This window comes from Spinacia oleracea, chromosome 3 (assembly GCF_020520425.1).
Source record: "Spinacia oleracea cultivar Varoflay chromosome 3, BTI_SOV_V1, whole genome shotgun sequence".
NCBI lineage: Eukaryota > Viridiplantae > Streptophyta > Magnoliopsida > Caryophyllales > Amaranthaceae > Spinacia > Spinacia oleracea.
Genome location: NC_079489.1, coordinates 39,196,901 through 39,212,719, shown reverse-complemented (window position 1 = coordinate 39,212,719; position 15,819 = coordinate 39,196,901). Strand labels below are relative to the sequence as shown.

Below are 15,819 nucleotides of genomic sequence, written 5' to 3'. Positions count from 1 at the left end.
ATCTGGAAAAGTGGAAGTAAAACACCAGCGCTAGATATTTCTAGCGCTAGATATTTCTAGAGCTAGGCACACATGCACCGCAAATATTCTAGCGCACCAAATCCAGCGCCAGAATATTCTAGCGCTACAATTTGGTTCCCACCCAATCACGACAAAGATAAAGTTTTAAACAGTTGTTTAATAATCAGATCTAGCGTGTCTCTTGCTAGCGCTAGAAAATAATAGCTCTCCTTATCAGAGCGATATAATATTCTAGCGCTGTTGGTTTAGTAAACTTCTATCTCTTAGAATATTTATCTTATTCCGGCCTGTTACACTTCTACCCTTTGAAATCCCGAAAATAACACACAATCCCACATAATACCCTAAGCTTGAGTATTGACCAAAGCATCTCTCTATCCTGTATTTGCGGTTGTCTGTCGTATTAACACGTTGTTAAGAAGACTCTACATATGACTGATAGATCCAGTCCAAACATTGCCGAAATTCGGACCCAATCTCTAGCCTAAACACACAAAACTCTGGAAGAATCTCACCCCATAGTCAGTCAGTTATCAGGAAGGTCGAAAGCTAATAGGAAAGCTAGCAAAGTCAAGTGGTTAGTGTTCCTGAGAATCGTAGTATAGCCTACGATATACTGTAACCTGAAATCTACCTTTTTATCGCTTTCATCACCATATAAATCTGTTCACCTAATCTACTTTATTAATCACGCCTAAATAAGATGATCTTTGGACAAACCTGTTTATTGCTAAGCACCTTGAATTATTCTAAATCACTATTTTGACGTTGTTTTAGTTAATTACTTGTGCATTAAAACCAACTCAGATTAGTAATGTAGCATTACGCATGTCCCTTTCGTCGTCACGTTGAACTAGTAACGACCTCCGCGTGGGCTAATGCTGGGCATTCCCCGTATTAGTAAACGTCCCCCGAACACTCAATCTCTACTCCGGTGGATGTACATTGAGCGATCTCCACAATAGGGATCACAAGGGAACCTATGGCCATTGTGAGTCAAATATGTTTGCATTCCAGGCATATCACGATAACCGTGTTTTGTCAGTTTTCTTCAATGTAGTTGTGAAACTGAATGGCGAGTCCTAAAGACTAGTAAAAAGAGGCTAACGCCCACAGTTAGTTCCTATTTACTTAATATGATTTCCACATCCAGAGGGGAAAGTCGTTCGGGCCATTTTCTTAATGCCCGTCCTATTTTTTCGACCCCTTCACACGGGTACTCCCACTTGCCTCGCGAACACGAACTAAAAATCCACTTGCAGTCCCTCTACAATCGTCCACTGATATGTTTAGATCCGCCTTGATTATGTTAGCTTAGAACTTCCATAAGGTATTTGACTTTTGAGAATTATCAACTTTGGAGGCACATAGAGAATTAGGGTTCTTGTGTTTTCTCTAGGGTTTGATCAAGTGTGTGTATTATGGAACACTGACTTAGGTTTAATGAATAAACCAATTGGGAATACATGTGGCCAACCGTCAATCATAGTGCTAGTGGCCGGCCAACACACACACACGCACAGCCCGCACGCTGCTGGGCCTTGGGCCGCGCCCAAGCCAGCACGTGGTGCAGCGCTTCTGCTACGATATTGCTTGGCGCACAACCCGTGCACACACAAGTGCAAGGCCATGGGCCTGCGCGCTGTTGTGATGTCGTTGCTGCCTTGTTGTTGCACCCATGGGCCTAGCGCTTGCGCGCTTGGGCTTGTGGGCTAGCAACTTGCTCTTTCCTTTTTGTCTTGCGTCTAATTCCTTGCGGAAATTATTTAGCGTGTAGTACTTGACGATCCAACGCCGTACGATACGTTATTCGTCTAGCCCGACCTAAGAATATACGCAATATGATATACGATTATGATCCAACGTCTTATCGTATATTTACGTTTTCCGAACTAAATTCCCGAATAGCCATTAAATGAATTTCCGATTCATTTAATCCGACGATCTATTTTATGTCATTGGTGTGACCTTGTAGGTTCAATCAAAAGTAAGTTGTGAGCCTAATAAACATTAGAACTCAATGATCGGAAAATTGCTCCAGCTAGTTGTTTCGATCATTTGATCTTACTGAATTAATTATTCATAATTAATCTGAACATTGGTATTAGACTAATTCACCTTGGGTTAAGGACATATTTCTTTCAATTATTTATTACATATTTACTGATAATTATTCACTAACATTTAAAATAGTATATTAACAATAACATTCCAATTCTAAAAAGTCAAAGTACTCATTTTACGGCAAAATATAATCGTAAATACCAATAATAATTCTCCAAACCATGACAAATATCTACTCCGTATATTATAAGGAAACTTCAAATATCATTTACATTTTGATGTCCCCCTTTTGAATAGTTTGTAATACCGCCTCTCACAAATATTTAAATAATTGAATTAAAAAAATGCAATCAACTAAAATAGTTTAGATCAAATTTTATTAGAGTAATAACTTACATAATTTTGAATAAAAATTAGCGAAAAAACAAGCAAAAATCAATACTAACTCAAATTAATATTACCTCAAATTTGGTTGTACGTAAGCTAATTGCTACAAGTTAATCATAGATTAAAGTATAAGTGCATGTTACAAAAAAATAATAAAAAAGAAAAAACATCATCTTCACTTTATGATTATTGCAACGATAATTTATGACTAAGCTCGGTTTGGGACAATATATATCAATTAATCCATAATTTATGTCGATCATTTCTGAAAACCCAGAAATAAATAGCATTTATCTATTATATAAACTTAATCCCCTCCCCATCCTAATCACTCAAAACACAATATGTGTTTCGCTATCCTTTATTTGATCTCTAATGTATGATTATGTTATACATTTCCTTTATAGAGTATTAAGCATATATTATTATTGGTTGTAATTGAATAGTTACTCATAATACATGTACAATATCACTTTCTTTTATAATTAAGATAATATAATTATCACACATTTGGTGGATATCAGTCTATCATTTCAATTTCAAGTGTCAACCTATCCATCTTATTGCTTAATACCGTAATTACTAATCAAATTCTTTATTTTATTTTATTTTGTTAATATATCATTTGCTACTCTGGTTTGTATAACCTTTTTTCATATTATGATCGGCCTTTCAGCTACACTTTATTATTTTAGCATATGTTATTATTAAAGCACTGATACAATAAAGATTATATCATTCTCATCCATCATAATGCATGATATTGTTAAAAGAGAGAGTAAATCATGCACTCTGAACTACTAAGTTATTTATGAATTATTACTACAAGAATCACCTTTCAAAAACATTGTCAGTCTAATATTCTATCATCTATAAAACAAGAAAAAATATATGACCAAAGAAATTACGCTTTTCATCATTCTTTTAATTTTTTAAATTATTTTTTAAACCATAATCATGATGAATAATCTATACCACTATACCTCAGTAATTGTTAAAACTTATATTTGACAACACAAATCACGCATTGGATTGTATAGATCTTTTTAACAATTTTCTTAACTTTTTGATCAGGCATTTTGTGATGAAATCTCGCAATGGATATTAAACCATTGGTCAAGATACTTTATGAAGAAAAAAAAAAGGTAGTCATTATACAATAATGAATGTTGATTTACTAATGTCATTTTGTATGCATTCTAAAATCCACACACGCATCGTGTACACAAAAGACTAGTTGTCACTAATCAAACAACAATATACAGAGTACGCAATAGTATTTGATTTATATATATTGGTAAAAAATCCAAGTCAAACTTAGTATTCATGAATAGTGTCAAAATTAAAGTGATAAATTTAAAAAAATTGGAAGGAGTATATTACAGTCCATATTAGGGGTGTAAGTGGACTGAAAGAGTCTAAAGTCATAAAACCCCGAACCCAATTTTTTTCTTCTGACTGCCTTTTTCTTTCATCTTCTATTGAGTATTCTTGAAGTTAAAAAAGAAAGAAAAAAATTAAAGCTAAACTACTGATGCAATGTGCATAGACCAGTCAAACGGGTCGGTCGGGTCGGATTGTAAAAAATTACTTTTTGGTTCGGGTTGAATCGGGTCGGTCACTTTCGGGTTCGGGTTTACAAATTCTTGTTAAAGACCCAGAACTTTCGGGTTCGAGTCGACCCAACGGGTTGAGAGATTTTAAAACGCGCATTATATTTTCATTAATTTAGGTAATAAATATACAAAATATTGGCACAAATTAACAAATTTTCCTACGAAAGTTTATATTTAGTCAAATTCAACCATAAAATGGCGTATAATTCAAATTAAAATCATATTACACACAACAATAGTAAAAACAACGTGTCTATTACAACAACAACAACAACAACAACAACAACAACAACAAAGCCTTAGTCCCAAAATGATTTGGGGTCGGCTAACATGAATCGTCGTAGGAGATTGTCATTGTCACCAATCAAACCAGAAAGGAGCAAGAAGTAATAAGAAAAACAAGGAAGAGAAAGTGGAATTAATGAAAGTAAGATAAGAGAAAAATGTGTGTGTGTGTATAAATATATATATATATATATATATATATATATATATATATATATATATATATATATATACATATATATATATATATTTTATAGAAAAAATATTGTAAGAGCTAATAAAAAATAAGTAAAGTTTAAAATAAGTACATTTCAAAAAGTTTAAAATAAGTACATTTCAAAATAGCATGTAAAATTAAAAATTTTGAAAGAATTTTATAAATAAAAAAATAAAAATAATAATAATAAAAAAAAATAGAGAGTATCAGAAACATTGAAGCTGTATAAATCAAATGAAGTCATCAATGTATGTTCTCTCCCCTCCACTCTATCCTATCCAACGCCATATTTTCCTCAATCCCAAGAAAGCTCATATCGTGCTCAATCACCTTCCTCCAAGTTTTCTTAGGTCTTGCCCTACCCCTTGCAATTCTATCACTTTGCCACTCTTCTATCCTCCTAACCGGGCATCACTTGATCTTCTGCTTACATGTCCAAACCATCTTAAACGATTTTCCATCATCTTAAACTCAATCGGTGCAACCCCTACTTTCTTCCTAATAATCTCATTCCTCAAATGACCCTTTCTTGTATGCCCACACATCCAACGTAACATGCACATCTCCGCCACATTCATCTTGTGCACGTGACAATATTTCACTGCACAACATTATGTGCCGTATAACAAAGCCGGTCGAATTGTCGTGCGGTAAAATTTTCCCTTCAATCTTTGGGGCATGCCTGAATCACATAGGAACCCCGTGGCACCTTTCCACTTCAACCAACCTGCTTTGATTCTATGGGCCACATCGCCATCCAATTCTCCATCCTTTTGGATAATAAATCCTAAATAACGGAACATTTCAGAGCCTTGGACAAACCCATCTAAGGTAATCGCCCCTATCTCTCTATCTTGGACTCCACTAAACTTACACTCCATATATTCCGTCTTGTTTCTACTCAGCCTAAAATCCCGAGATTCCAAAGTTTGTCTCCATAACTCCAACTTACTTTCCACTCCTTTTGTTTCATCAATCAACACAATATCACCTGCAAATATCATGCACCAGGGTATACCATCTTGGATTGACCTCGTCAATTCGTCCATGACTATAGCAAAAAGAAACGGGCTAAGTGCGGAACCTTGATGCACTCCACTCGTAATGGGGAATTCTTCGGTCTTCCCAACACTAGTTCTCACACTCGTGCTAACTCCCTCATACATGTCCTTGATGATATCAATATACTTCCTCGGAATTCCTTTCTTACTTAATGCCCATTAAAGGATTTCCCTTGGTAACTTATCATACGCCTTCTCCAAATCTATGAAAACTATATGTAAGTCCTTCTTCTTATCCCGATAATTCTCCATTAGTTGCCTTATAAGATGAATGGACTCCATAGTCGATCTCCCAGGCATAAATCTAAACTGGTTCTCCGAAATTTTCACAGTTTTCCTCAGTCTTTGCTCAATAATCTGCTCCCAAAATTTCATAGTATGACTCATTAGTTTGATTCCTCGATAGTTGGCACAATCCTGGACATCACCCTTATTCTTGTACAAGGGGGTGATAGTACTCTTCCTCCACTCTAATGAAATCCTATTACTTCCCCAAATCTTGTTGAAAAGAGTTGTTAGCCATACAACCCCTCTCTCTCCCAAGCATCTCCAGACTTCGATAGGTATACCATCGGGCCCCACTGCCCTCTTGCGTCTCATCTTTTTCAGTGCCATTTCGACTTCTCTCTTTTGAATTCTTCGAATAAAGTCTAGGTTAACCATATCCCTAGGGATATTTGTATCCCCAATATCGCGCCCTTGATCCCCGTTGAACAAGCTATCAAAGTAGAACCTCCATTTATCCTTGATTTCCTTATCTCCCACCAAAACTTTTTTATCAACATCTTTCACACATTTAATCCTCCCGATGTCTCGCGTCTTTTTATCTCTCATTCGAGCAAGTCTATAGATGTCTTTTTCACATTCCTTTGTATCCAATCTTGCGTAAAGATCCTGATTCACCTTTGCACTAGCCTCTCTTACGACCTTCTTTGCTTTCCTTTTAGCCTCCTTGTACTTCTCGTAGTTCTCATCACTTCTACATTTTCCCAACTCTTTATAGCATTCTCGTTTGCTCTTTATAGCTTGTTGCACAACTTCGTTCCACCAAGATGTGTCCTTACTTGGTGGCATGATTCCTTTAGATTCCCCTAGGACCTCTTTCGCCACTCCCTTTATGGTGTGCTCCATTCTTGTCCATAATGAGTCTATATGCAAATCCATATCCCGGGCCCAAATACCTTCACTTTCCACCTTTTCCACGAATTTTAGTTGTTGCTCCCCTTGAAGTTTCCACCACTTGATCCTAGGCTCCACTAGTGGTCTTCTCCTTGTTATATAACTTCTACCTCGAAAATCAAGTACAACAAGTCTATGTTAGGTTGTTGTACTCTCACCCGGAATCACCTTACAATTGGTGTAGCACTGTCTCAAAGCGTTCCTTACTAAAAAGAAGTCAATCTGACTCGCATTATCTTCACTCCTATAGGTTACTAGGTGAGATTCTCTTTTCACAAACCAAGTGTTCATTATTCCCAAGTCATATGCCAATGCAAAATCCAAAATAGCATTTCCCGCTTCATTTCGCTCCCCACCCAAAACCACCATGAATGCTTTCAAATCCATCGCGACTCGAGCCTACATGTCCGTTGAGACCCCCACCAATGACCAGATTCTCACTTATAGGGACACGTTGCACCACTTCTTCTAAATCCTCCCAAAATTCTTGTCTAGTTGATGCATCTAGTCCTGCTTGTGGTGCATAGGCACTCACAATAGTTACAACTTCATCCCCTAACACAAGCTTAATACTCATAATTCGATCCCTCTTTCGGGACACGTCCACTACATCATCAATATAATCTCTGTCAATAAGGATACCTACCCCATTCCTACCCCTAGTTTTTCCCGAATACCAAATCTTATAATCCCATGGAGCTATTTCTCTTGCCTTGTTTCCAACCCACTTAGTCTCCTGCAAACATAATATGTTAATTCTCCTCCTTTTCATAGCCTCTACTACTTCGACTAATCTCCCTGTCAAAGAGCCAATGTTCCAAGTCCCAAAACGCATCCTACTACCCTTACCTTTACCCCTGCCCTTACCATGAAACCTTGGATAATTATCACCACCATCGGGTGGCGCGTCGCTTCCGGGCGACGGCCTAGCAACCTTGCATATTTTCCACTACACTCGGGCCTAGGAAGTGTAGCGCACCCTTGCATATGTGACACCACCCCCAGGTGTAGGGGTGGCGCGCCGCTTCTGGGCGACGTCCTACCAACCCTCACATATTTTTCACTACACCCGGGCTTAAGAGGCGTAGCGCGTCGCTGAGAAGGGGACGCCCCCACGATATTGCATTGCCGATTCATGTCATGATATGTGGCTTAGTTTTACTGTTGGCCGCCACCAACCTACCTCACCCTCCTCCTTTATCCGGGCTTGGGACCGACAGTAAATGCCGCATACACGACACTCACAAGTGAATGCCGCTTTCGCGACACTATATGCTTAAAAATTTTCTCATAATCTCATTTATTACTATAAATACAATGATTTTCAATCGGTCGGGTCCAAAACGAGTTTGGTCGGGTTTTGACCCATTCCTTTTCGGGTTGCTCAGGTTCAAATAAAATCAGGTTACTGGTCACAAAATCTTGTTCAGCACCCAGTATTTTCGGGTCGGGTTCGAGTCACTTTTCTGGTCGGATCAATTTTTGACAGCTCTAAATGTGCATAGTTGAAGATAAACATAGTTCAAATCTCCAAGACGATAAAGAACAAGACAAACTGATTTGAGTCTTGTAGGGCTGTAAGTAGACCTGTCAAACGGGTCGGTCGGGTCGGGTTGTAAAAAATTATTTTCGGGTTCGGGTTAGATCGGGTCGGTCACTTTCGGGTTCGGGTTTACAAATGCTTGTTCAAGACCCAGAACTTTCGGGTTCGGGTCGACCCAACGGGTTGAGAGATTTTAAAACGCACATTATATTTTCATTAATTTAGGTGATAAATATACAAAATATGGGCACAAATTAACAAATTTTCCTACATAAGTTTATATTTAGTCAAATTCAACCATAAAATGGCGTATAGTTCAAATTAAAATCATATTACACACAATAATAGTAAAAACAACGTGTTTATTATGTTTAAATTTTCTCATAATCGCATTTATTACTATAAATACAACGATTTTCAATCGGTCGGGTCCAAAATGGGTTCGGTCGGGTTCCATTACTTTTCGGGTTGCTCGGGTTCGGATAAAATCGGGTTACGGGTCACAAAATCTTGTTCAGGACCCAGTATTTTCGGATCGGGTTCGGGTCGATTTTCGGATCGGGTCGATTTTTGACAGGTCTAGCTGTAAGGTAAACAACCAACTCAAGAAACAACTAGATTACTAGAATACACAAGTTAAGTCTTCCAAAATCAGAAGCATTAGATGAAACTAAACAAAAATTATGAACATCCTAATATCTGCTATATGAGAATGCCTAAGCCTAAGATCAAGATGCTGTACAATTCATCCACAAGCTCATATTAATTTGCGCTTTCCCCTTCTGATACAAGCAGATCTTGATTCATTTTCATCACTCTCTGGTGAGCCTTCAACAACGGTCTGTTCCTGTAGAACTAGACCTCGATTTCTTGATAATTTTCTTATTGGAGTCGTTGTAGCAGCTTTTTCATGAACTATGTTTTCTGGTTCTGTTGGTAACTCTGAATGAGCAGATGTTTCTGCTGGAACCCTGTGTGGCATCAGCTCCTCGCCTTCTCCAACAGAATCCAACATCAACTGTGAAATCAAACAAATAATATGAAGCATATTATAGCACATCCTTGAAGCAACCACTCAACAGAGTAACAAGCATGCTACTGCATCTAATGGGCATTAATGCATTATTGTCAAATACATATGTAGAAATTGTTTTGCAATTCTGAACTAAAGACCAGTTTTTAAAAACTTATTCAGAGATATATGGTGAATATATCTCTAAATAAGTTAATGAATGCATGAACTTGAATCCTTGGTTTTCAAGCCAACTATGCCTTGGGAAATTCTAATCCCGGATTAAAAATAATAAAGGAAGCACCATCATTTTTGTAGGAAAAAGGTTGAGCTGCATAAGCTTACTTTAAGAAGATAAAAGTTACGTGTCTGTTATAGAAGTCATCACACTAAATCATAACGCAAATTAGATGAAACTAACAAAAAGCAATCTTAGGTGATTGGAGACTATAGGGCCTAGACACAGCTTAAGAAAACTTAGAAACTCAACTTGTGTTCCTAGTTGAGCAGGCTACTTTCATAAGATTCAAACGATAATAAAGACCGACAATGTAATTATGCAGCTGGATAGGGTTCGAACTGCAGATTTACCTTCCAATCCTTGAAGTCAAGTCTGAAGACAAAGTGACTGTATGAAACTTTGCCTGATGTGACTGCTTCAGCAGATGGAGCATTCCTAGGGCCTGCCAATAGGCAAGAAACAGCACATTAGCCTACGAGTGCATCAAGGAGAATGTTTGTGCATAAATAAAAATAAGTTTATCAGCAGATTCTCTTACAAACAAAATGGCCATTCTTGTTCGCAGTAATTTCAGCTCTTCCATCTTTCACTAGAAATGACAAAGCAAATAAGTTCTCTACTGTCTGTGCAAAAGAACTTCTGTCCAAAATTAGATTTTCCAGTCTGACCCTTCGGTCTTTCCTCAAAATGCCAAACATTATTGACATATTCTTGTCCGTGTCAGTTTTCTCTTCCGTAGTGTTATCGAGCTGCAATACAACCAAACAGACATAGACTGAATAACATGTGAAACATATTGCAATAATATCTTTCAGCAAGGAACAATCAATCAAATTGTTTTCTCTACCAAGCAAGAGTTACAAAAGTCAAATAACCAAATAAGGAACTCTACCTCTTCAGGCCGTGAAGTATCAGTTGGTTTGACATGTTTTTTCCGAACTACAGTCTTCCTTCGCTTTAGTTCGGAACTCATAGGCCCTAGCCTGCAAAATAAACACAGTCAAAAGTGAAATAAAGCAAATCAAGCCAATGAATAAGCTCAAATAGATAATAAGGTTTGCAACTAGTAACTAACATGGTAGAACATCCTGTGCCTTTTCTGAAGATATGAGAAACTGCAAGCCCAATGTCTTTCCATATTATGGAGTTCCCAGAATCATCTATACTGCTGGTAGCTCTACCTTGCCGACCATAATCCTTAAGCAAGCAAGACACAAAATCTGATGGGGTCACTCCCTCATTTTTTTGTGCCTTAACAGATTTCACGAAACTGCTTGTAATGTCAAACAAAGCCTCTGCATCAGCTACTTGCTCACGAGGCTTCCGAACTGATATCAAGAAAAAGAAAATATAAAAAGTGAATGAAGATTAGTACATAACCTATCATTCTAAGAATTACTTTTTACTTATTTCTTGCTATGAGACTCGAATCCTAAATTTTTAGGAACTGCATAAAAATTAAGATAAGCGGAAGTGATCAGCTAATAATGAATTACTATTGCCGATTGCCTGACATTAGAAGAGTTTATCCATATAACAACAACAACAAAGCCTTAGTCCCAAAATGTTTTGGGGTCGGCTAACATGAATCGTCGTAGGACATCGTCATTGTCACCAATCAAACCAGAAAGGAGCGGGAAGTTAAAAAATAAAAACATGGAGGAGAAAGTGAAATTAATGAAAGTAAGATAAGAGAAAATGTATATATATATTACAGAAAAAAAATATTATAAGAGATAATAAAAAATAAGTAAAGTTTAAAATAAATGAATAAGTAAAATAAGTACATTTCAAAATAGCATGTAAAATTTAAAAAAATTAAAAGAATTTAAAAAAATAAAAAATAGGATTAATTGTATTTTACCACCTAAAAAACTCAAAAAATTATTTTTTACCACCTAAAAAATTAAAACTTGTATTTTACCACCTAAAGAATTTTTAAAACTTGTATTTTACCACCTGAAAAATAGAAAAGTAGATGAAAATATTATGTGGGGCCCATAATAACGGCAATATTTATGATATATTCTCTTCTACCACGATTTCATGTATTTAACTCTTTTCTCTTCTCCCCACTTTCTTATATTCCATGAATTCACATAATTTTTCACCACCATTAATTCATAAAATTAACAAAATTTAATGAAAATAAAGAGAGAAGAGTGAAAGAGTTAAAAAAAAATCACAAAAGGGTGTAAAAAATTGGATGGAAATTGAATTAGGTAACCATACATAAAGGTTTCATCTACTTTTTCGTTTTCAGGCGGTAAAAAACAAGTTTTAATTTTTTTGTAGGTGGTAAAATAAAGTTTTAGTCATTTAGGTGGAAAAAAATAAATTTTCGATTTTTATAGGAGGTAAAATACAATTTGTCCTAAAAAATAAGACAATAAAAAAAAGAAAAAAAAAAGAAACAGAAAAATGGAAACTGTATAAGTCAAATGAAGTTATCAATGTATATTCTCTCCCTCCACTCTGTGCTATCAAACGCTATATTTTACCCAATCCCAATAAAGCTCATATCGTGCTCAATCACCTTCCTCCAAGTTTTCTTAGGTCTTCCCCTACCCCTTGCAATTCTATCACTTTGCCACCCTTCTATCCTCCTAACCGGGGAATCACTTAATCTTCTGCTTACATGTCCAACCATCTTAAACGATTTTTCATCATCTTAAACTCAATCGGTGCAACCCCTACTTTCTTCCTAATAATCTCATTCCGCAAACGATCATTTCTTGTATGCCCACACATCCAACGTAACATGCGCATCTCCGCCACATTCATCTTATGCACGTGACAATGTTTCACTGCCCAGCATTCCGTGCCGTATAACAAAGCCGATCGAATTGTCGTGCGGTAAAAATTTTCCTTCAATCTTTGGGACATCCCTGTGGCACCTTTCCACTTCAACCAACCTGCTTTGATTCTATGAGCCACATCGCTATCCATTTCTCTATCCTTTTGGATAATAGATCATATGTAACGGAATATTTCAGAGTCTTGGACAATTTTCCCATCTTAGGTAATTGCCCCTGTCTTGGACTCCACTAAACTTACACTCCATATATTTCGTCTTGTTCAGTGTTACTAGGTTCGTGGTACGTGGCCTCGAACCGCGAACCGGGTTCGTGCGTACCCGGTTCGCTGTTGTTCGTCTGGATCGCCGGAGGTGACGCACCGGAATTGAAAGCCTAGCTATGCACTTGAAGTACTTTGATGCAGTTATGGCCCATTGAATAATGGCGAAGGAAGAAGAATATTGCTTGCTTTTTTGTTAATAATGGCGGTAGAGAAGATGAAGGAAGAAGAGTAGAAGACATACTGAATGAAGAAGATGGAAAAAGGACGGAGATTCCAAGGACCTTTCCCTTTTATTAACTTTTACTTTTTACTTGTTCATTTATTTATTATATGCCAGCTGTTTTGTTCTATTTCAGAGGTGATAGACTGATAGACTTCTTTATTTATTTTTCAAAGGACAACTGTTAGTGTTAGCCACTTACGAGTCTTTTTTAGGGAAGCTAGTTGTTTTGTCCTTATCAAATAATTACATGACAGTTATTTATTTTATTTTATGGTTTTATTTTTACTGATTCTAAAACTTAAAATCCAAAAAAATAAAACAAATTTAACCCAACGTTCCGGGAACTCTAGAGGTGGCGTTCCGCGTTCCCGTTCCCGTACCACGTTCCAAAACGTCCCGCGTTCCATGTAACATTGGTCTTGTTTCTACTCAGCCTAAAACCCCGAGATTCCAAAGTTTATCCATCTTACAAAAAAAAGTCCCTTGATTTCATACTTAGGTTTCGAACAGGTAAAAGAGAAATACTTAACGACTCCATTTGGTTTGGTAGTAAAACGTTTCCATTGTAAAATGATTTTCCATGGAAAACACAATTCAAACTTGTTTTCTTTTGTTTGGTTCCTTAATAGAAAATGGAAGAAGATGGTGAAGATTGAGAGAAAGAAAGGATTGGGAGGTAAGGAGGAAAGGTGAAAATTTGGTTTCCCTCCCTTTCAAATGGAAAAGATTTTTCCAGCTTTGAGGGAGTAATGGGTAGTATTTTCCATCCCCTAAACCAAACAACGTAAAATGATTGAAAATGGTAAAATCATTTTCCATGAAAACTTACACCCTACCGGGAGCTTTAAAGAGAACAAAAGAGAAATTTGGCTGCCTGGCGTGGTAATCCCTACCTATTTCTTTTTCATAACAGAAAAAAAGTAAATTGGTAATCCCTGCCTCTTGTAAAGCCCTTTGTGCTTTCATTTTCTCCGTATATAGGTACTAAGCTTTTGACATAATTTTATATTTCTATAAATTGCCGTTCTCTAAACTACATACTGATCTTTTCATGGATTCTCATTAACTGATTACAGAGTAGGTGTTTACCCCAAACTCAAAACAACACCCCACAAGCAGTGTTATAACTTTTTAGGACTATTTCTTTCTAACAAGCCTGAAATAACCTACAGCTCAAAATTAACCCAAAATCTCAGTCAAAGAGTTATATCATCAAGTTGAAAGTATTGATTTTTTTATATCATAACTGACTGAGTTAACCACTAGTCCAACACAGTTTAGCATAGTAGCATACAGCCAGCAGCAGAACTGCAGAATTACTATTGTCATATTTTGAATCCAGGATGTATTTCATTAGCTGCACATCATCATAAATCCATCCATATTCTAACTTATTTACTGCTATTCCTTCTCAAAAGTCTAAAACTAGAACCAATTATGCGAATTACATCGAATGTAAGAGGTAGCAAAAAGCAAAAGAACTACATCCTGAGTTTTGGCTACACCAATTCACTTACTAACCTCAATCAACCAAACATACACCAAATTGGATGGATAGCCAATAATTTGTTTTCCATCTTGGACTTCGTATAACAGACCTGATGACACCCATGACCCATCCTTAATTACATTACAAATCTTCTTATCTCCTTCATTTGTAAATTCCATCATGCGTACGTTATAATTAAAGAACCCATCTGTCCTCAATTGTTATCAAGAATTCAAATGCATGTTCCAGAAATATATCAGCATTTGAGAACCTCATATATTGAACTAAAAACTCAGCAATTAAGCTGCCTTGACAATTATACACATACCATATACCATATTTAAGCCAAATCCATGATTTTGTAGGAATTACAATTGACAAAGCTTAAAAAGGAAGTTAAATATTAAAAGCAAAGAATAACCTTTCTTATGCAAACTCTCAACTTCATCAATCATAGCCTTGAACTTATCGGAATCAGCCGCTCCACCTGCATATTCCATTAACCTCGTTAGTTGGGCGTAACTACAACAACAACAACAACAACAATCAATCAATAAACATCAATACAATCGCAAAAAAATCATAGGGAAAAAGATAAAGGAAATAACCGGAGAGTAAATTTTTGACGGCGAGATATTTCGAACGGAGATTTCTCCTTACAACAACTTCATCTTCTTCCTCCTCTTCTTCTCCTCCACTACCATTCTTCTGCGACGGCGGTGGCCGTGACTTCCGCTGCAGCGGCTGATTCTGATGTTCAGCGGCGGAATCACCGGAAGTAGAAACGGCGCCAGTTTTCCTACCCCTCAATTCTCTAACTACAGCACTAGTGGTGCCTTTCTCTCTCTTCACTTTCCCCATTGTCGCTAAAACCCTAGAATTCGGATATTGAATTCAGGAACTCGCCAAAATTGAACAGGATGGAACCCTAAATTGGATGAACTGAAAGTAGGAAATACGAAGAATTAATAATAAATTAGAATTGTGAAAATAATTTGTAGCTAATCGAAATGTCGGAAATTTACGGAGAGGGGCCGGGGAGGTGGGGGAGCGGATTCGAAATTTCGAAGGGACGGGGGTTTTCCCGCACTCTCCCTCTCTGGTGTTGTGAAATTGAAATATTTTCACGCACACGAAAATTCTGGATTGATTTATATGAGCAAAATCTAGCTTCCTCTATAAGTTAAAAAAAAAAGAAGTCGTGTAGGGTAAGATTTTATAATTTTTTTTTTTTTTGAGGGAAAAGCTTAATGCCTTGTATTAATAAACTAGTTTGTGACCCGGGCGATCAAATTATGGTTAATGCACCCGGGTACACAATGTTCACTGTGCACCCTGTTTTTAAATGAACATGTAGTTCAAATACAAATAACATATAGTTCATACCCAAAGAACATATA

The 15,819-nt window shown here is 36.7% G+C and overlaps 2 protein-coding genes across 3 annotated transcripts; both read right to left on the bottom strand.

The window, feature by feature from the left end:
• Nucleotides 1–7,170: 7,170 nt before the first annotated feature.
• On the bottom strand, nucleotides 7,171–7,665 carry LOC110785085 (uncharacterized). The gene has a single exon (XM_021989533.1). The coding sequence runs from the start codon at nucleotides 7,663–7,665 to the stop codon at nucleotides 7,171–7,173; it is 495 nt and encodes a 164-aa protein (XP_021845225.1).
• A 1,311-nt stretch (nucleotides 7,666–8,976) lies between these two features.
• LOC110785102 (non-structural maintenance of chromosomes element 4 homolog A) lies at nucleotides 8,977–15,549 on the bottom strand. 2 transcript variants are annotated; one of them, XM_021989544.2, is made up of 7 exons: nucleotides 15,028–15,549; nucleotides 14,841–14,906; nucleotides 10,702–10,954; nucleotides 10,519–10,609; nucleotides 10,165–10,375; nucleotides 9,977–10,068; nucleotides 8,977–9,391 (listed from the first exon to the last, which is right to left on the bottom strand). In XM_021989544.2, the coding sequence occupies exons 1-7, from the start codon at nucleotides 15,278–15,280 to the stop codon at nucleotides 9,131–9,133; spliced, it is 1,227 nt and encodes a 408-aa protein (XP_021845236.1). In that variant the 5' UTR covers nucleotides 15,281–15,549; the 3' UTR covers nucleotides 8,977–9,130. The 2 variants fall into 2 exon arrangements, with proteins under 2 accessions (XP_021845236.1, XP_056696183.1); XM_056840205.1 differs by having other exon boundaries at nucleotides 14,841–14,941; nucleotides 15,028–15,168.
• Nucleotides 15,550–15,819: the final 270 nt, after the last annotated feature.

What these genes read in the sequence shown, in the direction of transcription:
- LOC110785085 (XM_021989533.1), bottom strand. Translation starts at nt 7,665, where the DNA reads ATGCGTTTTGGGACTTGGAACATTGGCTCTTTGACAGGGAGATTAGTC.
- LOC110785102 (XM_021989544.2), bottom strand. Translation starts at nt 15,280, where the DNA reads ATGGGGAAAGTGAAGAGAGAGAAAGGCACCACTAGTGCTGTAGTTAGA. An exon ending in GGCACAGGATGTTCTACCAT is followed by an intron (nt 10,610 to 10,701) that starts GTTAGTTACTAG and finishes TTTATTTTGCAG; the next exon opens with GCTAGGGCCTATGAGTTCCG. An exon ending in CAAGAATGGCCATTTTGTTT is followed by an intron (nt 10,069 to 10,164) that starts GTAAGAGAATCT and finishes GCCTATTGGCAG; the next exon opens with GCCCTAGGAATGCTCCATCT.